Source organism: Mercenaria mercenaria, chromosome 17, assembly GCF_021730395.1.
Source record: "Mercenaria mercenaria strain notata chromosome 17, MADL_Memer_1, whole genome shotgun sequence".
In the NCBI taxonomy this organism is placed as follows: Eukaryota; Metazoa; Mollusca; class Bivalvia; order Venerida; family Veneridae; genus Mercenaria; species Mercenaria mercenaria.
In genome coordinates, this window is record NC_069377.1 from 19,383,840 (window position 1) to 19,408,405 (window position 24,566).

Genomic DNA, 24,566 nt, shown 5'->3' on the forward strand with positions numbered 1-24,566 from the left:
GTTCCGTAACTCTGCAATTTTTTTTCTGAAAGAACCTAACATGCCCCATGCACAACTACTGTTGTTACTGATCACTTGTGTGAAGTTTCATTAAATTGTGTCAAGGGGATGAGGAGAGATGGTGCGCACAAGATTGTGTCTACGAACAGACAGACAGACAGACAGAAGACAAACAACCTGAAACCAGTATACACCCCCTTACAACTCTGTTGTTCGGGGGGTACAATAACTCTAACCGATCTGCCAGTCCCGTTGAGTTTCAGCAAGAAGATGTTAACTATAAATACTGAAATAAAATGATGTATAAACAATATTGTACATTATATACACTGTTATAACAAAACACTGATTAAAATTTGCATATATAAAAACCTACAGTTGTTTTCATATGGAATTTTCTTTGCCAATTATAGAAAATACACCTAAACAAGAGCGCCTCCAAGCAGGGCAATATATGCCTAAGGGTTATACATCAGAGGATGGGAGCAAAATTTAAAGAACTTATCTGTTGAAGCCCAAAGGACAGGAACAACAAAGGGAAGAAATTCAAACAAGAGGACCATGATGGTCCTGAATCGCTCACCTGTCCCCACATGATCCAGTTTGGAACTGAGTATGATGTCGTTTTTTCTATTATTTGACATAGTGACCTAGTTTTTGAGCTCATGTGACCCGGTTTTGAACCTGACCTAGATATCATCAAGATATAAATTCTGACCAATTTTCATGAAGATCCATTGAAAAATATGGCCTCTAGAGAGGTCACAAGCTTTTTATTATTTGACCTACTGACCTAGTTATTGACGACATGTGACCCAGTTTCGAACTTGATCTAGATATCATCAAGGTGAACATTCTGACCAATTTTCATGAAGATCCATTCAAAAGTATGGCCTCTAGAGAGGTCACAAGGCTTTTCTATTTTTAGACCTACTGACCTAGTTTTTGACCGCAGTTGACCCAGTTTTGAACTTGACCTAGATATCATCAAGATGAACATTCAGATCAACTTCCATACAGATCCCATGGAAAATGTTACCTCTAGAGAGGTCACAAAGTTTTTTTTATTATTTGACCTACTGACCTAGTTATTGAAGGCACATAACCCAGTTTCAAACTTGCCTAGATATCATCAAGTTGAACATTCTGACCAATTTTCATGAAGATCCATTCAAAAGTATGGCCTCTAGAGAGGTCACAAGGTTTTTCTATTTTTAGACCTACTGACCTAGTTTTTGACCGCAGTTGACCCAGTTTCAAATCTGGCCTAGATGTCATCAAGGTGAACATTCAGACCAACTTTCATTAAGATCCCATGAAAAATATGGCCTCTAGAGAGGTCACAAGGTTTTTTTTATCATTTGACCTACTGACCTAGTTATTGATGGCACCTGACCCAGTTTCAAACTTGACTTAGATATTATCAAGGTGAACATTCAGACTAATTTTCATGAAGATCCATTGAAAAGTATGGCCTCTAGAGAGGTCACAAGGTTTTTTTATTTTTAGACCTACTGACCTAGTTTTTGAACGCAGTTGACCCAGTTTCAAACTTGGCCTAGATATCATCAAGATGAACATTCAGACCAACTTTCATATAGATCCCATGAAAAATATGGCCTCTAGAGAGGTCACAAGGCTTTTTTATTATTTGACCTACTGACCTAATTTTTGATGGCACGTGACCCAGTTTGAACTTGACCTAGATATCATCAAGGTAAACATTCTGACTAACTTTCATGAAGATCCATTGAAAAATATGGCCTCTAGAGAGGTCACAAGGTTTTTCTATTTTTAGACCTACTGACCTAGTTTTGGAATCGGACGTGACCAAGTTTTGAACTTGACCTAGATATCATCAAGATGAACATTCTGACCAACTTTCATAAAGATCCCATGAAAAATGTGACCTCTAGAGTGGTCACAAGCAAAAGTTTACGCACAGACGGACGGACGACGGACGCTGCCCGATCACAAAAGCTCACCTTGTCACTTTGTGACATGTGAGCTAAAAAAGTTCTAAGTCCACAAAAAAATCCTTACCAGGTACAGGTATGTCAAAATACACCTAAAAATCGGAGGTACCATCCATGTTGTACTACAGAAAAGTGGTCTCAGTCTTTCCCTATAGCCAATAATAAAAAAGTTTCAAAATAAGCTATTTATAGTAAAATAAAAGGGAAGTAATTCGAAATTTTTTTTATCGCAAGTGAACAAAAAAGGGATCTGCCAAATAAAAACAAGGCAGTCTGAAAGACAGCTAAATCCCCCGCCACTGCTATGGATAGTGAAAGGGTAAAACCTTTGATTTTAGCTGTGACCTTGACCTTGAACTGACACGGCTGACTCATGAATTCTGCACAACGTCTTGATGAGGTGATCATCTGACCAAAGTTTCATGAAAATCCTTCAAGGGGTTTAGGAGATACAGAGCTGAAACCTTTGACCTTCAGTTGTGACCTTGACTTTGAGTTGACATGGCTGTCTCATGAGTTCTTGATGAGGTGATCATTTGACGAAAGTTTGATGAAAATCCTTCAAGGGGTTAAGGAGATACAGAGTGGACACCAAATGGAAGGCTCAAACCTTCGACCCATAGTTGTGACCTTGACCTTGAGCTGGCATGGTTGACTCATCGTCTTGATGAGGTAATCATTTGACCCAGGTTTTATGAAATTCCTTCAAGGGGTTTAGGAGATATAGAGTGGACACGAAATGGAAGGCTAAAACCTTTGACCTTCAGTTGTGACCTTGACCTTGAGCTGACATGGCTGACTCATAAGTTCTGCACATCGCCTTGATGAGGTGATCGTTTGACCCAAGTTTGATGAAAATCCTTCAAGGGGTTTAGGAGATATAGAGCGGACACAAAATGGAAGGTTCAAACCTTTGACCCTAAGTTGTGACCTTGACCTTGAGCCGGCATGACTGACTCATGGGTTCTGCACATCGTCTTGATGAGGTGATCATTTGACCCAAGTTTTATAAAATTCCTTCAAGGGGTTTAAGAGATATAGAGCGGACACAAAATGGAAGGCTCAAACCTTTGACCTTCAGTTGTGACCTTGACCTTGAGCCGGCATGGCTGACTCATGGGTTCTGCACATTGTCTTGATGAGGTGATCATTTGACCCAAGTTTTATAAAATTCCTTCAAGGGGTTTAGGATATAGAGCGGACACAAAATGGCAGGCTCAAACCTTTGACCTTGAGTTGTGACCTTGACCTTGAACCGACAAGGCTGACTCATGGGTTCTGCACATCGTCTTGATGAGGTGATCATTTGACCCAAGTTTCATGAAAATCCTTCAAGGGGTTTAGGAGATATGGACCGGACACGAATTTGTTACGGACGGAAGGACGGAAGTACGGAAGGACGGACGGAAGGACGGACGGACGGAAGGACGGACGCAGACCATTCCTATAATCCCTCCGCCACGGCGGGGGATTAACAAGAGCACTGCAATGCAGAGCAATATATACAAAGCTAAGTCATATAAGACCTTTGACCCCTAAGTGTGACCTTGACCTTGAATAGTCATCCGAAACATGCGCTCTGCATGTCGTCTCAGTGTGGTGAACATTTGTGCCAAGTTTCTTTGAAATCCTTCAAGCAGTTCAAGAGTTACAGAGCGGACACGAAATTGCAAACTGATATGACCTTTAACCCCTAAGTGTGACCATGATCTTGAAGCGAGGTATCCAAAACATGCGCTCTGCATGTCATCTCGGTGTGGTGAACATTTGTGTCAAGTTTCTTTGAAATCCTTTAAGGGGTTCAAGAGTTACAGAGCGGACACGAAATTGCTAACGGACAGGTGGACAGACGGCCACCGGGGGTATAACATAATAAGTCCCTTCGGGTTGGGACGTATAAAAATTTGATGTAACATGCATGTTGTACCACAGAAAAGTGGTCTTGATTTTTCCCTATGGCCAGTAATAAACAAGTAACAATACAATCTTTTTATAGTAAAACAAAGCGACGTAATTCTAAAATCAAAGGTGCCTCATGGTGGTGAACATTTTTGCCAAGTAACATCAAAATCCCTCCATGCATGAAGAAGAAATGCTCCAGACAAAGTAATTCTTAAATTTAACCTTTGACCTCTGTAAGTAAGTAAGACCTTGACCTTAGAACTAAGGTCCTGGTTCTTGCGCATGACAATCTGTCTCATAGTGGTGAACATTTGTGCCAAGTTACATCAAAATCCCTCTATGCATGGAGAAGAAAATTTTGTATCTGACCTTTGGCCTCTAAGTGTGACCTTGACCTTAGACCTAGGGTCTGGGTTTTGCGCATGATATGTTGTCTCATCAAGGGAATATTTGTGCCAACTGATATTTAAGTCCTGTCTTGCATGACAAAGTTATAGACTGGACAGGAAAAAAATCCTATTGACCTTTGATCTCAAAGTGTGACCTTGACCTTTAAGCTAAGGTTCCGGGTGTTGTGCATGACACGTTGTCTCATCATGGCGAATATTTATATTGTAATCCCTTGATGGATGACAGAGTTCTGAACCGGACAGGATAAAAAACACTATTGACGTTTGACCTCCAATTATGACCTTGACCTTTGAGCTAGGGGTCCAGGTTTTGCGCACGACATGTTGTCTCATCATGGGGAACATTTGTGCCAGGTAATATTAAAAACCCTTCATGGATGGCAGAGTTATGGACCGGACAGGAAAAAAGCGCTGTTCACCTTTGACCCCCAACTGTGTTATTGACCTTTGAGCCTGGGGTCCAAGTTTTGCACATGACATATCGTCTCATCATGGGGAACATTTGTGCCAAGTGATGTTAAAATCCCTTAATGAATGACAGAGGACTAGACACGAAACAGACCCTGTTCATGCCATGTTAACATTTGACTGCTAAGTGTTACCTTAACCTTTGAGCTAGGGGTCTGAAAGTTGTGCATGACACATTGTCTTATTTCTGAGGTACATTTGTGCCAAATAATATTAAAATTCCTTCATGGATGAGAGTGTTATGGATCGGACAGGAAAAAACCCTGTTGACCTTTGACTTCCAATTGTGACCTTGACCTTTGAGCTAGGGGTCTGGGTTTTGCGCATGACACATCATCTCATCATGGGGAACATTTGTGCCAAGAAATATTGAAATCCCTTCATGGATGACAGAGTTATGGACTGGACACGAAAATGCGGATGGACGTAGGGAATGATGGAAAAGCGCATTCCAATAGTCCCGAAACTTGTTTTCAACCAGTAGGGGACAAATAAAATGTTCTGAAACATACTGAAATGAAATGCTCTGATACAAAGCTATATTTTACCATTGATGCTATTTCCATGTGCAACTAACAGAAACCATTCTGAACCAAGATCAAAGAAAGTTGTTTCATCGGCTACTTCTCGTCGACGACGGCCCAAAGCATTGTAGGCAAATGCTGCAGTTTTTTTGCGTGTAAATGTACATGATAGGAGGCCATTACTGTATGATCCAGCTATCCAACCTACACCAAAGTTTGACTGGAAATTAAGAGAAACAGTGCAGGTTAAAACAAGTACTTGTATGCCTACATGTTGGATTTCATAAATGTACTAGTACTCCATATGTGCAGGATTTCATTAAGTACTGAAATACCTATGTGTTGGATTCCATAAAATGCTGGTATGTATATGTGTGGGATTTCATAAAGCACCAGATGGGTTTAATAAATGAACTGGTATGCCTACCTGTTGAATTTCATAAATGTGCTAGTATGTCTACACAATCACCATTAATTTTATTCTCCCACATTTAGTGTACCCACGCACTGAATGTACAATATTAAACCTATGTACCCTAACCTTTAGTCAGTATACTGTACACTAAATACTTTAATACATCCAACAGCGGTAATTTAATGGTTTTTGCAAAGCCTACATTCAAGATTTCATAAATGTACTTGTATGCCTACATGTACGACTTCATAAAATTTAATGTGTTGGCGCTGCCTACATGTAGGATTTCATAAATGTGCTGATGTACCTACATGTAGGATTTCATTAATATGTAAGCGATGTCTGTAGCATTTCATAAATGTGCTGGTGTGCTTACATGTAGGATTTCATATACGTGCTGGTGTGCCAATACATGTATGTAAGATTTCATTAATGTGTTGGCGATGCCTACATGCAGGAATTCATAAATGTCTGTGTGCCTACATGTACAATGTCATAAATGTACTGGTTTGCCTGCATGCAGATTTCAACAAGAGGACCATGATGGTCCTGAATCGCTCACCTCTTCCCACATTACCCAGTTTTGAGTATGACGTCGTTTCTTCTATTATTTGACATAGTGACCTAGTTTTTGAGCTCATGTGACCCAGTTTTGAACTTGACCTAGATATTATCAAGATAAAAATTCTGACCAATTTACATGAAGATCCATTGAAAAATATGGTCTCTAGAGAGGTCACAAGATTTTTCTATTATTTCACCTATTGACCTAGTTTTCGAAGGTACGTGACCCTGTTTTGAATTTTACCTAGATATCATCAAGGTGAACATTCTCACTAATTTTCATGAAGATCTTGTGAAATATATGGCCTCTAAAGAGGTCACAAGGTTTTTCTATTTTTAGACCTACTGACCTACTTTTTGGCCGCACGTGACCCAGTTTCGAACTTAACCTAGAATTTACCAAGATGAACATTCTGACCCATTTACATAAAGATCCCATGAAAACTGTGACCTCTAGAGATGTCACAAGGAAAAGTTTAAGCACAGACACAGGGACGTACGCACGGACGGACGACGGACGCTGCGTGATCACAAAAGGATTTCATACATGTTCTGTGTGCCTACATGTAGGATTTCATATAGGTGCTGGTGTGCCTACATGTAGGATTTCATCAATATGTTGGTGGTGCCTACATGTAGGATTTCATAAATGTTATGGTGTGCCTACATGTAGGATTTGATAAAGGTACTGGTAATTTTTGCCTACATGTAGGATTTCATAAATGTACTGGTGAGCCTACATGCATGATTTTATGTGCTGGTGTGCCTACATGTAGGATTTCATAAATGTGCTTGCATGCTAACATGTAGGATTTCATAAATGTGTTAGTGATGCCTACATGCAGGATTTACTAAATGTGCTTGTGTGCCACCATGTAGGATTTCACAAATGTGCTGGTGTGCCAACATGTAGGATTTTATAAATGTACTTGTGTGCCAACATGTAGGATTTCATAAATATGCTGGAGTGCCAACATGTAGGATTTTAAAAATGTACTTGTGTGCCAACATGTAGGATTTCATAAATGTACTGGTATGCCTACATGAGGATTTTATAAATGTGCTGGTGTGTCTTTATATAGGATTTCATAAATGTGCTGGTGTACTAACATGTAGGATTTCATAAATGTGTCGATGTGCCAACATGTAGGATTTCATAAATGTACTGGTAGATTTCACAAACGTACTTGTATGGCTATATGTAAAATTTCATAAATGTACTTGTATGCCTACATGCAGGATTTAATAAATGTGCTAGTGTGCCTACATGTAGGATTTCATAAATGTGTTGGTATGCCTATATGTAGGATTTCATAAATGTACAGGTATGCCTACATTTAGGATTTCATAAATGTGCTGGTGTGCCTACATGTAGGATTTCATAAATGTGCTGGTGTGCCAACATGTAGAATTCCATAAATTTACTTTTATGTCTACATGTAGGATTTCGTAAATGTACTTGTATGCCTAGATATTATCAAGATAAAAATTCTGACCAATTTTCATGAAGATCCATTGAAAAATATGGTCTCTAGAGAGGTCACAAGATTTTTCTATTATTTCACCTATTGACCTAGTTTTCGAAGGTACGTGACCCTGTTTTGAATTTTACCTAGATATCATAAAGGTGAACATTCTCACTAATTTTCATGAAGATCTCATGAAATATATGGCCTCTAGAGAGGTCACAACGTTTTTCTATTTTTATATCTACTGGCCTAGCTTTTGACTGCACGTGACCCAGTTTCAAAACTGACCTAGATATCATCAAGGTGAACATTCAGATCAATTTTCATGAAGATCCATTGAAAAATATGGCCTCTAGAGAGGTCAAAATATTTTTCTAATTTTAGACCTACTGACCTAATTTTTGACCGCAGTTGACCCAGTTTCAAATTTGACCTAGATATCATCAAAATGAACATTCAGACCAACTTTCATACAGATCCCATGAAAAGTATGGCCTCTAGAGAGGTCACAAGGTTTTTTTATTATTTGACCTACTGACCTAGTTTTGTAAGGCATGTGACCCAGTTTCAAAGATGACCTAGATATCATCAAGGTGAACACTCTGACCAATTTTCATGAAGATCCATTCAAGGGTATGGCCTCTAGAGAGGTCACAAGGTTTTTCTATTTCAAGACCTACTGACCTAGTTTTTGATCGCAGTTGACCCAGTTTCAAACTTGACCTATATATCATCAAGATAAACATTCAGACAAACTTTCATACAGATCCCATGAAAAATATGGCCTCTAGAGAGGTCACAACGTTTTTTCATTATTTGACCTACTGACCTACTTTTTGATGGCACGTTACCCACTTTCAAACTTGACGTAGATATCATCAAGATGAACATTCTGACCAATTTTTATGGAGATCCATTCATAAGTATGGCCTCTAGAGAGGTCACAAGTTTTTTCTATTTTTAGACCTACTGACCTAGTTTATGACTGCACATGACCCTGTTTCGAACTTGACCTAGATCTCATCAAGATGAACATTCAAACCAACTTTCATACAGATCCCATGAAAAATATGGCCTCTAGAGAGGTCACAAGGTTTTTCTATTATTTGACCTACTGACCTAGTTTTTAACGGCACGTGGCCCACTTTCGAACTTGACCTAGATATCATCAAGATGAACACTCGAACCAACTTTCATACAGATCCCATGAAAAATATGGCCTCTAGAGAGGTTACAAGGTTTTTCTATTATTTGACCTACTGACCTAGTTTTTGAAGTCACCTGACCCACTTTCGAACTTGATCTAGACATCATCAAGATGAACATTCTGACCAATTTTCATGAAGATCTCATGAAATATACGGCCTCTAGAGAGGTCACAAGGTTTTTCTATTTTTAGACCTACTGACCTAATTTTTGACCGCATGTGACCCAGTTTCAAACTGACCTAGATATCATCAAGATGAACATTCAGACCAACTTTCATACAGATGCCATGAAAAATATGGCCTTTAGAGAGGTCACAAGGTTTTTCTATTATTTGACCTACTGACCTAGTTTTTGAAGGCACGTGACCCAGTTTCGAACTTGACCTAGATATCATCAAGGTGAACGTTCTGACCAATTTTCATGAAGATCTTGTGAAATATATGGCCTCTAGAGAGGTCACAATGTTTTCCTATTTTAAGACCTACTGACCTAGTTTTTGAAGGCACGTGACCCAGTTTCAAACATGACCTAGATATCATCAAGATGAACATTCTGACCAATTTTCATGAAGATCTCTTGAAAAATATGGCCTCTAGAGAGGTCAGAAGGTTTTTCTATTTTTAGATCTACTGACCTAGTTATTGACCGCACGTGACCCAGTTTCGAACTTGACCTAGATATCATCAAGGTGAATATTCAGACCAATATTCATAAAGATCCCATGAAAAATATGGCCTCTAGAGAGGTCACAAAGTTTTCCTATTTTCAGACCTACTGACCTAGTTTTTGACTGCACGTGACCCAGTTTCAGACTTGACCTAGATATCATCAAGGTGAACATTCTGAACAATTTTCATGAAGATCCATTGAGAAATATGGCCTCTAGAGAGGTCACAAGGTTTTTCTATTTTTAGACCTACTGACCTAGTTTTTGACCACAGTTGACCCAGTTTCGAACTTGACCTAGATATTATCAAGATAAACATTCTGACCAAAATTCATGAAGATCTCATGAAAAATATGGCCTCTAGAGAGGTCACAAGGTTTTTCTATTATTTGACCTACTGACCTAGTTTTTGAAGGCACGTGACCCACTTTCGAACTTGACATAGACATCATCAAGGTGAACGTTCTGACCAATTTTCATGAAGATCTCATGAAATATATGGCCTCTAGAGAGGTCACAAGGTTTTTCTATTTTTAGACCTACTGACCTAGTTTTTGATGGCACGTGACCCAGTTTCAAACTTGACCTAGATATCATCAAGGTGAACATTCTGACCAATTTTCATGAAGACAAGAGGACCAAGATGGTCCTGAATCGCTCACCTCTTCCCACATGACCCAGTTTTGAGTATGACGTCGTTTCTTCTATTATTTGACATAGTGACCTAGTTTTTGAGCTCAAGTGACCCAGTTTTGAACTTGACCTAGATATTATCAAGATAAAAATTCTGACCAATTTACATGAAGATCCATTGAAAAATATGGTCTCTAGAGAGGTCACAAGATTTTTCTATTATTTCACCTATTGACCTAGTTTTCGAAGGTACGTGACCCTGTTTTGAATTTTACCTAGATATCATCAAGGTGAACATTCTCACTAATTTTCATGAAGATCTTGTGAAATATATGGCCTCTAAAGAGGTCACAAGGTTTTTCTATTTTTAGACCTACTGACCTACTTTTTGGCCGCACCTGACCCAGTTTCGAACTTAACCTAGAATTTACCAAGATGAACATTCTGACCCATTTACATAAAGATCCCATGAAAACTGTGACCTCTAGAGATGTCACAAGGAAAAGTTTAAGCACGGACACAGGGACGTACGCACGGACGGACGACGGACGCTGCGCGATCACAAAAGGATTTCATACATGTTCTGTGTGCCTACATGTAGGATTTCATAAATGTGCTGGTGTGCCTACATGTAGGATTTCATCAATATGTTGGTGGTGCCTACATGTAGGATTTCATAAATGTTATGGTGTGCCTACATGTAGGATTTGATAAAGGTACTGGTATGCCTACATGTAGGATTTCATAAATGTACTGGTGAGCCTACATGCAGGATTTTATGTGCTGGTGTGCCTACATGTAGGATTTCATAAATGTGCTTGTATGCTAACATGTAGGATTTCATAAATGTGTTAGTGATGCCTACATGCAGGATTTACTAAATGTGCTTGTGTGCCACCATGTAGGATTTCACAAATGTGCTGGTGTGCCAACATGTAGGATTTTATAAATGTACTTGTGTGCCAACATGTAGGATTTCATAAATATGCTGGAGTGCCAACATGTAGGATTTTAAAAATGTACTTGTGTGCCAACATGTAGGATTTCATAAATGTACTGGTATGCCTACATGAGGATTTTATAAATGTGCTGGTGTGTCTATATATAGGATTTCATAAATGTGCTTGTGTACTAACATGTAGGATTTCATAAATGTGTCGATGTGCCAACATGTAGGATTTCATAAATGTACTGGTAGATTTCACAAACATACTTGTATGGCTATATGTAAAATTTCATAAATGTACTTGTATGCCTACATGCAGGATTTAATAAATGTGCTAGTGTGCCTACATGTAGGATTTCATAAATGTGTTGGTATGCCTATATGTAGGATTTCATAAATGTACAGGTATGCCTACATTTAGGATTTCATAAATGTGCTGGTGTGCCTACATGTAGGATTTCATAAATGTGCTGGTGTGCCAACATGTAGAATTCCATAAATTTACTTTTATGTCTACATGTAGGATTTCATAAATGTACTTGTATGCCTACATGCAGGATTTAACAAGAGCCATGTCAGACATGGCTAATCCCCCCCACCGGGCATATCATAATTGAAGGATGTGGTCCGCATCAGGGGTTTTAAGATGTGGAAGAAAGAATAAGTCAGTAGTGAGGTGGTTTACTGCTATATTTTATTAATTTTCATGAAGAGTATAACTATGATGTTTTTCTATATGGCTACTGTAAAAAGAAGGAATGGAAAGCTAACAGGGAACAAGAGTGCCAGAATGTCACAATATATGCCCGTCAAAGCAAATTTCTTTACTCTAGCAGCTGTATTTGCGAATGGAATGTTAATTTTGTGGTTGTTTAGTAATCACTGTAAGTCTTTTGTTTTTTAAAGTCCACAAAAAAACTCTTTACTAGGTAGAGATACCTTATATATAATAAAATTAATAAAATACACCTAAAACTGGAGAGTAACATCTATGTTGTACCACAGAAACGTGGTCTTGTTTTTTCCTTGGGTCAATTATAAAAATGTTACAATATAAGTTATTTATAGTAACAACTAAGGGAAGTTAATCTTAAAAAAAAAAAAAAAAAAAAAAACAATTGCAAGTCCACACAAAAATCTTTATCAGGAAGAGACTGGTCAAAATACACCTCAAAATTGAATTTAGCATGTTTGTTGTACTACAGAAAAGTGGTCTCGATTTTTCCCTACGACTAGTAATGAAAAAGTTACAATAAAGGCTATTTAAAGTAACAACAAAGGGAAGTAATTCTAAAGAAGGGAACTGCGCATGACACTTCGTCTCATGATGGTGTATAATTGTGCCAAGTTACATCAAAATCCCTCCATGCATGAAGAAGAAATGCTTCGGACAAAGTCATTATTGTATCTGACCTTTGGCCTCTAAGTGTGACCTTGACCTTAGGCCTAGTGACCTGGATCTTGCGCATGACACTCCGTCTCGTGGTGGTAAACATTTGTGCCAAGTTATATCAAAATCCCTCAATGCATGAAGAAAAAATGCTCCGGACAAGGTTTTTATTCTTGTATCCTTTGACCTCTAAGTGTGACCTTGACCTTAGACCTAGGGACCTAGTTCTTGCGTATGACACTCCGCATCGTGGTGGTAAACATTTGTTCCAAGATATTAAAATCCCTCCATGCATGAAGAAGATATGCTCCGGACAAATTTCTTTAAGAAAATATGATAAAGGGGAATAACTCAAAAAATAGGCAAGGTAGAGTTATTGTTCTTGCACACTGCACTTCCTCCCAATGTGTTCTATCAGTGTATGAAGTTTGAAGAAAATCCCTCCAGTACTTTTGGGGTTATGCTCCGGACAAAATGTTTTAAGAAAATATGATAAAGGGGAATAACTCAAAAAATAGGCAAGGTAGAGTTATTGTTCTTGCACACTGCACTTCCTTCCAATGTGTTCTATCAGTGTATGAAGTTTGAACAAAATCCCTCCAGTACTTTTGGAGTTATGCTCCGGACAAATTTTTTTAAGAAAATAAGATAAAGGGGAATAACTCAAAAAATAGGCAAGGTATAGTTATTGTTCTTGCACACTGCACTTCCTCCCAATGTGTTCTATCAGTGTATGAAGTTTGAAGAAAATCCCTCAAGTACTTTTGGAGTTATGCTCCGGACAAATATCGTTGCGGACGCACGGACGGACGCACAGACGGACGCACGGACGGAGAGCATTTCTAATATCCCCTTCACCTTTGGTGGGGGGATAATAAATTTGTATGTAGGATTTCATAAATGTGTTGGTATGCCTATATGTAGGATTTCATAAATATGCTGGTGCACCTACATGTAGGATTTCATAAAAGTGCTGGTGTGCCAACATGTAGGATTTGATAAATGTGCTGGTGTGCCAACATGTAGGATTTCATAAATGTGCTGGTGCACCTACATACCAGATTTCATAAATGTACTAGTATGCCTAAAAGTAGGATTTAATAAATGTGCTGGTGATGCCTACATGTAGGAATTTATTAATGTGCTGGTGTGCCTACATGTAGGATTTCATAATTGTGCTGACGTGCCTACATGTAGGATTTCATAGATTTTCTGGTGTGCCAACATGTAGGATTTCATAAATGTCCTGGTGTGCCTACAGTTAGGATTTCATGTGTTGGCAATGCCAACATGCAGGATTTCATAAATGTGTTGGTATGCCTTCCTGTAGGAAGTCATTTATGTGCTAGTGTGCCTACATATAGGATTGCATTATTGTACCGGTATACCTTCCTGTTGGATTTAATACCTATTCCCTTAGCAAACTGGATTTCATGGTAATTTTCTGTCCAATCCATGGCAATGTGCTGAGAATGATCTTCACGTTTATCTACAATTTATTGTGATGTCTTAAAAAATCATTGTGATTTCTTGCACTCTTTAGAAAACATCACAATTTTCAGACCAGGGCTAATATTTGTGCCAGGTGTAACACTGAAAAAGCAAAATCCTAATGTAAGGGACTGTAATGACATGTCCACATGTTGCTGAAATTATTGAGACAGAACATAAAACAACATGGAAATGTCATTTAAGCACTATATAAATGGGAATAGTAACAATCAAAATTCTTACAGTATCCAGACGCCTATTCATTTTATATGTTGGATCATTGAATGAGACCTTGACATCAACGATACCATCATAGGAAACACATTCTGTTACACTGTCATTTCCCTGAAGAAAAAAAAAACAACACAAAAATTCACAAGATATGGTTTTGGGTGAAAAAAATAATATGTCTATCTATTATCTACTATACATGAATAACAAAATGACATGTATTATCTACTATACAGGAGTAACAAAATGACACGTATTATCTACTATACAGGAGTAACAAAATGACACGTATTTACCTACTATACAGGAGTAACAAAATGACACGTATTACCTACTATACAGGAGTAACACAAGAGCTGTCGGATGACAGCGTGCTCGACTATTCGAAGAATTGATTGAAGAATGGGGTCAAAATATTTCCATAGATTTTCAGACAAAAGAAAAAAATGGATTCAGCAAAAAATGTTCCTGTATTTGTGGATTTCGATTAGTCTTGCACTAAATGGCAATGTGTGACCATGATGGCAAATATGTTATTAAGTTATATGTTAGGCAAAATATGGACTTGTATGAAAAATTTAACTAATTTCCAAGTCCAAAAAGGGTCATAATTCAGTCAAAATAGTTGACAGAGTTATGTACACTTGCCTACAGATGGAAATCATGTTGATATACTAGTGTTAAAAGTTTCAAAGCCACAGTTCAAATAGTTTTGACAAAAATTTTGAAGTCGAAAAAAGGGCCATAATTCAGCCAAAATAGTTGTCAGAGTTATGTACTCTTGCCTACAGATGGAAATCATAATGATAAACAAATGTTTAAAGTTTAAAAGCCATATGTCAAAATAATTTTATAGTCTTGACAAAACATGGACATATACCAAAACAGAACCAATTTCCAAGTTCAAAAAGGGCCATAATTCAGCCAAAAAAGATGACAGAGTTATGTACTCTTGCCTATTGATAGAGACTATAATACTGAACAAGATATAAAAGTTTCAAAGCCATTTGTCAAACACTTTACACAAAATATAAACTGGTACGAAAAACTTAACCAAGATTTCTAAGTCAGAAGGGGCCATAATTCAGCCAAAATTCTTGATGGAGTTATGTACTCTTGCCTACAACTGGACCTGGTGATGGTTAACAAGTGTTGAAAGTTTCAAAGCTTTATCTCAAAAGACTTTGTCAAAATGTAGACTGGTACGAAAAACTTAACCAAGAATTCTAAGTCAAAAAGGGGCAATAATTCAACCAAAATGCTTGATGGAGTTATGTACTCTTGCCTACAACTGGACATGGTGATGGTAAACAAGTGTTGAAAGTTTCAAAGCTATATCTCAAAAGACTTTGTCAAAATATGAACTGGTACGAAAAACTTAACCAAGATTTCTAAGTCAAAAGGGGCCATAATTCAGTCAAAATGCTTGACAGAGTTATGTACTCTTGCCTATAATTGTATATGGTGATGGTAAACAAGTGTTGAAAGTTTCAAAGCCTTATCTCAAAAGACTTTGTCAAAATGTGTACTGGTACGAAAAACTTAATCAGGGTGTGACGCCGACGCCGACGCCGTGGTGAGTAGGATAGCTCTACTTATTCTTCGAATAGTCGAGCTAAAAATGACACGTATTATCTACTATACAAGAGTAACAAAATGACACGTATTATCTACTATACAGGAGTAACAAAATGACACGTATTACCTACTATACAGGAGTAACAAAATGACACGTATTATCTACTATACAGGAGTAACAAAATGACAAATATTATCTACTATACAGGAGTAACAAAATGACAAATATTATCTACTATACAGGAGTAACAAAATGACATATTTTCTATTATACGCAAGTAACAAAATGACACGTATTATCTACTATACACGAGTAACAAAATGACACGTATTTATGATCTACTACACACGAGTAACAAAACAACACGTATTATCTACTATACAGGAGTAACAAAATGACACGTATTACCTACTATACAAGAGTAACAAAATAACACTAGTTATGGAACCTGTGCAATGTACTATACAGGAGTAACAAAATCACACGTATTATTTACTATACACGAGTAACAAAATGACATGTATTATCTACTATACACGAGTAACAAAATGACACGCATTTTCTACTATACACGAGTAACAAAATGACACATACTATCTACTATACACGAGTAACAAAATGACACGTACTATAAACTATACACGAGTAACAAAATGACACGTACTATCTACTATACAAGAGTAACAAAATGACAGGCATTATCTACTATACAAGAGTAACAAAATAACACGTAATATCTACTATACAAGAGTAACAAAATGTCAAGTATTACCTAATATACAAGAGTAACAAAATGTCAAGTATTACCTACTATACAAGAGTAACAAAATGACACGTACTATCTACTATACAAGAGTAACAAAATGACACGTATTACCTACCATACAAGAGTAACAAAATGACACGCATTATCTACTATACAAGAGTAACAAAATAACACGTATTATCTACTATACAAGAGTAACAAAATGACACGTATTATGTAACAAAATGACACGTATTATCTACTATACAAGAGTAACAAAATGACACGTATTACCAACTATACAAGTGTAACAAAATGACATGTATTATGTAAAAAAATGACAGGTATTATCTACTATACAAGAGTAACAAAATGACAGGTATTACCTACTATACAAGAGTAACAAAATGACACGTATTACCTACTATACAAGAGTAACAAAATGACACGTATTATGTAATAAAATGACACTAATTATCTACTATACAAGAGTAACAAAATGACATGTATTACCTACTATACAAGAGTAACAAATGGCACGTATTATGTAACAAAAATGACAGGTATTATCTACTATACAAGAGTAACAAAAAGAGACATATTATCTACTATACAAGAGTAACAAAATGAGACATATTATCTACTATACAAGAGTAACAAAATGACACGTATTACCTACTATACAAGAGTAACAAAATGACACGTATTATCTACTATACAAGAGTAACAAAATGACACGTATTATCTCCTATACAAGAGTAACAAAATGACATGTATTATCTACTATGCAAGAGTAACAAAATTATCTACTATACAAGAGTAACAAAATGTCATGTATTACCTACTATACAAGAGTAACAAAATGTCATGTATTACCTACTATACAAGAGTAACTAGAACTGTCACAGGAGTGACTCATACCCCCACCATACGGTCTTGTCACAGAAGAATGGCAACCATAAGGAATCTTAAAAATACTTTGGAGTACTTCATCCTGGGCTTCCACATATAAGTAATACTAGTATAATACTAGTATAGTAATACAACTAAATATATTAAATCTCTAATATTAGAGATACACTAAAAATGAATACAAAAAAGTGTCTTACCGACCCATGTTACCACAGAAAAATGTTTTTACTTTTTACATAGGACTTATAATAAAAAAGTTAGAAAAATACCTAAAATACTGAAAATCTAAAAATAGGATTTCTAAAAACAGACTAATTCCTGGAATTTAAGGGGAAGAAACTCAGTACAAAAGTTAAAAAAAGGTTACTTCCCTTTGGCTCTAAGCCAATCAGAATGAGATATAGTGAAAATACATCAAAATTAACCTAAAATTCTAGGTAAAAGGGGACACAATTCAAGAAAAATTAGTGTCAGAGTTATGCACCTTGTGTCACATGATGTGGGTGATGAGGTGGAACATCTATTTTAAGTCTGGATCAAATCCATTCAGTAGTAACTGAGATATAGTGAAAATACATCAAAATTAACCTTAAATTCTAAGTAAAAAGGGGCATAATTCATGAAAAATTGGTGTCAGAGTTATGCACCTTGTGTCACATGATGTGGCTGATGAGGTGGAACATCTATTTTAAGTTTGAATCAAATCCATTTTGTAATAATTGAGATATAGTGAAAATACATCAAAATCAACCATAAATTTAAAGTAAAAGGGGACATAATTCATAAAAAATTAATGTCAGAGTTAAGCACCTTATGTCACATCATCTGGGTGATGAGGTGGAACAACTATTTTAAGTTTGAATCAAATCCATTTAGTAATAACTGAGATATAGTAAAAATACCACAAAATTAACCATAAATTCTAAGTAAAAGGGGACATAATTCATGAAAACTTGGTGTCAGAGTTATGCACCTTGTGTCACATGATGTGGGCACATGATGTGGGTGATGAGGTGGAACATCTATTTTAAGTTTGAATCAAATCCATTTAGTAATAACTGAGATATAGTGAAAATACAACAAAATTAACCTTAAATTCTAAGTAAAAGGGGACATAATTCATGAAAACTTGGTGTCAAGAGTTATGCACCTTGTGTCACATGATGTGGGTGATAAGGTGGAACATGTATTTTAAGTTTGAATCAAATCCATTTGGTAATAACTGAGATAATAGATTTCAGGACGCGACGGGACGGGACGCGACGGGACGCGACAAAACTGCCTCCTATATACCCCCTCAAACAAGTTTGGTGGGGGTATAACAAAATGTCAAGTATTACCTACTATACAAGAGTAACAAAATGTCAAGTATTACCTACTATACAAGAGTAACAAAATGACACGTATTATCTACTATACGAGAGTAACAAAATGACACGTATTACCTACTATACAAGAGTAACAAAATGACATGTATTATCTCCTATACAAGAGTAACAAAATGACACGTATGATCTACTATGCAAGAGTAACAAAATTATCTACTATACAAGAGTAACAAAATGTCATGTATTACCTACTATACAAGAGTAACAAAATGTCAAGTATTACCTACTATACAAGAGTAACAAAATGTCAAGTATTACCTACTATACAAGAGTAACAAAATGACATGTATTACCTACTATACAAGAATAACAAAATGTCAAGTATTACCTACTACACAAGAGTAACAAAATGACACGTATTACCTACTATACAAGAGTAACAAAATGACACGTCTTATCTACTATACAAGAGTAACAAAATGACACGTTTTACCTACTATACAAGAGTAACAAAATGACAGGTCTTATCTACTATACAAGAGTAACAAAATGACACGTGTTACCTACTATACAAGAGCAACAAAATGACATGTGTTACCTACTATACAAGAGTAACAAAATGACACATGTTACCTACTATACAAGAGTAACAAGCAAATTCGATGAATTGGTATCCCCCGCCGAAAGGGTTTGTGGTGAGGAATGGCAAAAAAATATATCCGGCAAAAAGTTAAGGATGTTAATAAGAAGCAAATAATTTCATTAGTCAAATTCAATTTAACAGAAAACAAATATTTAATTAAAAAGTACATAATAATAAAAAATTATTTTGCCTAAAAATAATTACATTTATTTTTTCCCGAAATTAATAGCTATCTCGTTGCTAGGTGTGTTAGCTATAAACTATCGTCGTTGTCAAGTAATCCAGTTTTCTAGTTCCTTGTCTAAACATAACAGATGAATGATAAACGCCTATTCGTCAGGGAACCACTCGAGCGTTATATTAAATCGAGAGCACGTGCAATCTTCTCAGCTGAACTAAAGGTGTATTGGCTAGCGCTTCAGATCGATGTTAAATTGAATAGCCATGCCATGTGGTCGATGCAGAGCCCGCCAGAAAGGTAGAGGCGAGCCAGCCTGTCGAGATGATTATGAAGGGAAGGAAATGAAAGGCGAACTAGACGGTGGATTTGCCAGAAATCCCAGGCATCAGACAAAATGCCGGTAGGTTTGTTATTGATTTCGAACAAATTTTGAAGGAGTCGCAATTAATTCTGCAGTTTGGTAATGACAGTACTTACGTCAGTAAATAGTTATACACAGTTAATGTCTTCCCCTTAACATCTATGCACCGATTATGAATTAATTGTGGATTGTATTAACTGTAAACTTAATACGGGGTGTGGCGACCCTATTTCTCATAATTTTACAGATTCGAACCAAAGCAATAATGTTGCTAGTTCAGACAACTGTCGTAATAGTTTCTTGATTCCAACAGGCAGTGGTACTTTCAATACACGAGATTCACATAGTGCATTTCCGTTTTATTACTCGTAAGGTGCTCGCAAAGTAAGTAGTAACATCGATGACGTCACATTTCATAAGACAATGACACTGTTGTGCTCATTTACTTCCCACAATTAAAATTACAAATTTTCGGAGTGTTTTATGTTAATGTCCCCTTTATGGGACCGTCGAATAGTTTAGTATTGCAAGGGTATAGTATACGGATTAAGATCGGATGGGTTATGGAAACCAGAAAGATTGTAAGGAAAAATATTTATACAAGGACGCAACTGTAAGATATTTAAGTAGGTTTTCTCAAGCACTATTAATTACGACCCTCACTTTGCGATAAGTTTTACATGACCAGGAGAATCTGTCGGCATGCAAACGCAGGCATCAGCACCTGTTAACGTTGGATCAGGTTAGGTCATTTAACTCTTTCGATATCATAAACAAATATCACTAACAAATTCACTGGTTCAATATTAGACTTAGATGTACTTACATTTCTTCCGACTGGTTTCGGTAATGATCTTCAAATACACTGCACGGGAACACGTGCATCCATAGAATCGAAAATTTAAGATCCACAGTATTTAATCCAAAATAAATAAAGATGTTGAACTTGCTAGGTTGTATATATACAGGTATAATATGTATGTCAGGTGGATAATTTAGGCCCTTCCTTTGATAAATGTGTTTTCGCAACATTATCTGAAGACTTATTTATTCAATCTCTTTTCAGCATAGTTTGTTACGTATAGAGGAATAATTTTCTTATGCTGGGAAACAAAATATGATTGAAATTTAACTAAACACACCGACGTACATATATATCGCTACATTAATTCATGCAATACACATTGTCTTCGCTTAATATGTCACCGTCAATTTTGAACTAAATTCTTGTGTGCCTCATGTATTTTTCATGCAAATCATGTAGAGTTGACGGATTACAAAGAGTACCGTTACTTTGTAGTGCATCTTTGAAATAGAGTGAGGCATGTTGTTGATAAATTTTATGTAACTCGTCCACTGTTATTTTAGGCTAAATGCTCGCAAACGTTTTACAAAAAAAAAAAAAAAAAAAAAAAAAAAATCGAGTGGTCTATCATGAAAATAAGATTCAAACGTTTTTTAAACAGTATTAGTTGGGCAGTTTGTTCTTTGTTTGGTGTTCAGGATTGTTAATTGTTTCACTACTACGTTTGTTAATTTTGTGAGGAAATTCTGTTTCGTTGAAGCTCAACTTTCCGTACATTAAATTTGAAACGATTGTTACGTTTCCCGAAACACATTGTTACTTGAATTTTTCGAAGAAACTTGGTCGAATCGTGGTGTTTGTCAATTTTGAGGCTGAAAAACAATAGATATTTTGTTATTTTCCATACAGAACCAGATTCTATTATATTATTATATAGATTAAATCGTTACCAGAGTCAAATACGATATCACGGAAACTTTGTTAATTCAAGTTGTGGCCTCAAATTTTTTTACACCATTCTAAACTTTTAAAACTAAAGAGAAATCAAATTGAATTTATACATGTATATGTGGCTAGCTTTCCTATGATATTTTTATTGGTTGTCATTAATTCTTGATAGTATTTAGTTAGAGCTATTCGTTTTTATTTCTAAGGGCACTGGTGTCAGTTAACATGACATTTTAAAATGGCGTGACATTGCAAATAACAAGAGAGAACTGTTTTGCAGTTGGTTTCCCATTATATAGTGTCACGTTTTTATTTGGTGTTACAAGCTAACTAATATAAGATTAGGTCATCATAGTTGTAAATATGTAGCGTTAAGATATACTGCCAATATTTAGCCGAATCTAATATCACAGATCATATTATGGTTCTTAAAATTTTGGAAGTCATCATACTGTATTACAACACTCTTGACTGTTCATAATTGAGGATGATTTTACCATTGGAGTATGTATGTATAGTGAGCAAAAACTTCAGAGCTGGTTATCATGGGATTTGGTTGAAATCTGTAACAAACTACCAGTCGTTTGTTACGTTATGTATGAATAAAATTTTTTTGGTTGTCTTAATTTTTCTCCTGTTCCAGTAAGTGAATTCTCTTCGAATAGCTCATGTAGCACTATATCATGTTAACGAAATTCTGTAGTTTTTTTACCTTAGCCCGAAACCGGGATTTCATAAATCAGCGTTGGTTTGTTATATAAATTATTAAAGTCGGATTTTTAATATCTAAGTAAAAAATTTCTTTGACAAACCAAGCCGAAATTATTTACTGAAGACAGATAATGTTAACGTCATTATGTATTAGATTTAGATCTACAAATAAGGTTGACATTGTGTTTTCGTGTAAGTTGAATATCTTGACATATTTCATGCTGTATAGTGCAATCTATTTATAGAACGATTACGTAGCGATAGCGAAACATTATTGGAAAAGTCGATTATTCAGGGTCTTCATAGTAAAGCATGGTTTTCTTTTAATATACGATTCGACAGAAGTACAACATTGATAAATATATCGACCTTGTTCCGCAGTAGATCTATTCATCTATAAATACATTTATAATTGCACGACAATTTTTCGGGATGTGTGACCCATCCGCTATCTTCGGTATTTTGCCGCATTATTGTTATAAATTAATAGTCCAGACATGCCTTGATGTATAAATCTCACACGGTAACTTAAACGATAAAATGTTTGATAATTATGATTTTCTTCATTAAAACGTTTCAATACAGAAAACATTTTGTATAAAACATTTCAGTATGCACTTTACTTCTTTCATTGACAATCTTCTTGAGTTCAATGATGCATGAGAACCATAACAAGCAAACGATAATACAATGTATAAACATGCAGTCGTTTTAATTAGTATCAAGTTGATCTATACAATAATACTATGTTTAAATTGGTACCATAGTGTATTGGATTGTGTTGTCATACCCGACCCGATTGAGGCCTGGTAAACTCATTGAAAAGCTAACCAAAATGCAGTAACAACATAATGTTTGCATATAAAAGGGATAATGCTTGTAGATAAAAGGGATAATGCTTGCGGATAAAAGGGATAATGGTCTTTCTAGATATTGATGTATAGCCTTGAAGGAGTACATATCAACATGGTTGGAATTGATTAGGACATAAATCTTATTATAAACAAGGCAGTCTGAAGACAGCTAAATCCCCCGCCACTGCTATAGATAGTGAAAGGGTAAACCTTTGATTTTAGCTGTGACCTTGACCTTGAACTGACATGGCTGACTCATGAATTCTGCACAACATCTTGATGAGGTGATCATTTGACCAAAGTTTCATGAAAATCCTTCAAGGGGTTTAAGAGATACAGAGCTGAAACCTTTGACCTTCAGTTGTGACCTTGACCTTGAGTTGACATGGCTGACTCATGAGTTCTTGATGAGGTGATCATTTGACCCATGTTTGATGAAAATCCTTCAAGGGGTTAAGGAGATGCAGAGTGGACACCAAATGGAAGGCTCAAACCTTCGACACTTAGTTGTGACCTTGACCTTGAGCTGGCATGGTTGACTCATAATTTCTGCACATCGTTCTGATGAGGTAATCATTTGACCCAAGTTTTATAAAATTCCTTCACGGGGTTTAGGAGATGTAGAGCGGACACGAAATGGAAGGCTCAAACCTTTGACCTTCAGTTGTGACCTTGACCTTGAGCCAATATGGCTGACTCATAAGTTCTGCACATCGCCTTGATGAGGTTATCGTTTGACCAAAGTTTGATAAAAATCCTTCAAGGGGTTTAGGAGATATAGAGCAGACACAAAATGGAAGGCTCAAACTTTTGACCCTAAGTTGTGACCTTGAGCTGGCATGACTGACTCATGAGTTCTGCACATCGTCTTGATGAGGTGATCATTTGACCCAAGTTTTATAAAATTCCTTCAAGGGGTTTAAGAGATATAGAGCGGACACAAAATGGAAGGCTCAAACCTTTGACCTTGAGTTGTGACCTTGACCTTGAGCCGGCATGGCTGACTCATGGGTTCTGCACATCGTCTTGATGAGGTGATCATTTGACCCAAGTTTTATAAAATTCCTTCAAGGGGTTTAGGAGATATAGAGCGGACACAAAATGGCAGACTTAAACCTTTGACCTTGAGTTGTGACCTTGACCTTGAACCGACAAGGCTGACTCATGGGTTCTGCACATCGTCTTGATGAGGTGATCATTTGAC

The 24,566-nt window shown here is 36.4% G+C and overlaps 1 protein-coding gene across 1 annotated transcript in view; it reads right to left on the reverse strand.

The window, feature by feature from the left end:
• Positions 1–24,566, reverse strand: part of LOC123535601 (uncharacterized) — a 251,998-nt gene that overhangs the window by 154,967 nt on the left and 72,465 nt on the right. Inside the window, exons 6-7 of the mRNA XM_045318314.2 lie at positions 14,308–14,409; positions 5,305–5,500 (exon numbers count right to left, since the gene is read on the reverse strand). Coding sequence (XP_045174249.2) covers positions 5,305–5,500; positions 14,308–14,409 — 298 coding nt within the window. The remainder of the gene's footprint in view (positions 1–5,304; positions 5,501–14,307; positions 14,410–24,566) is intronic.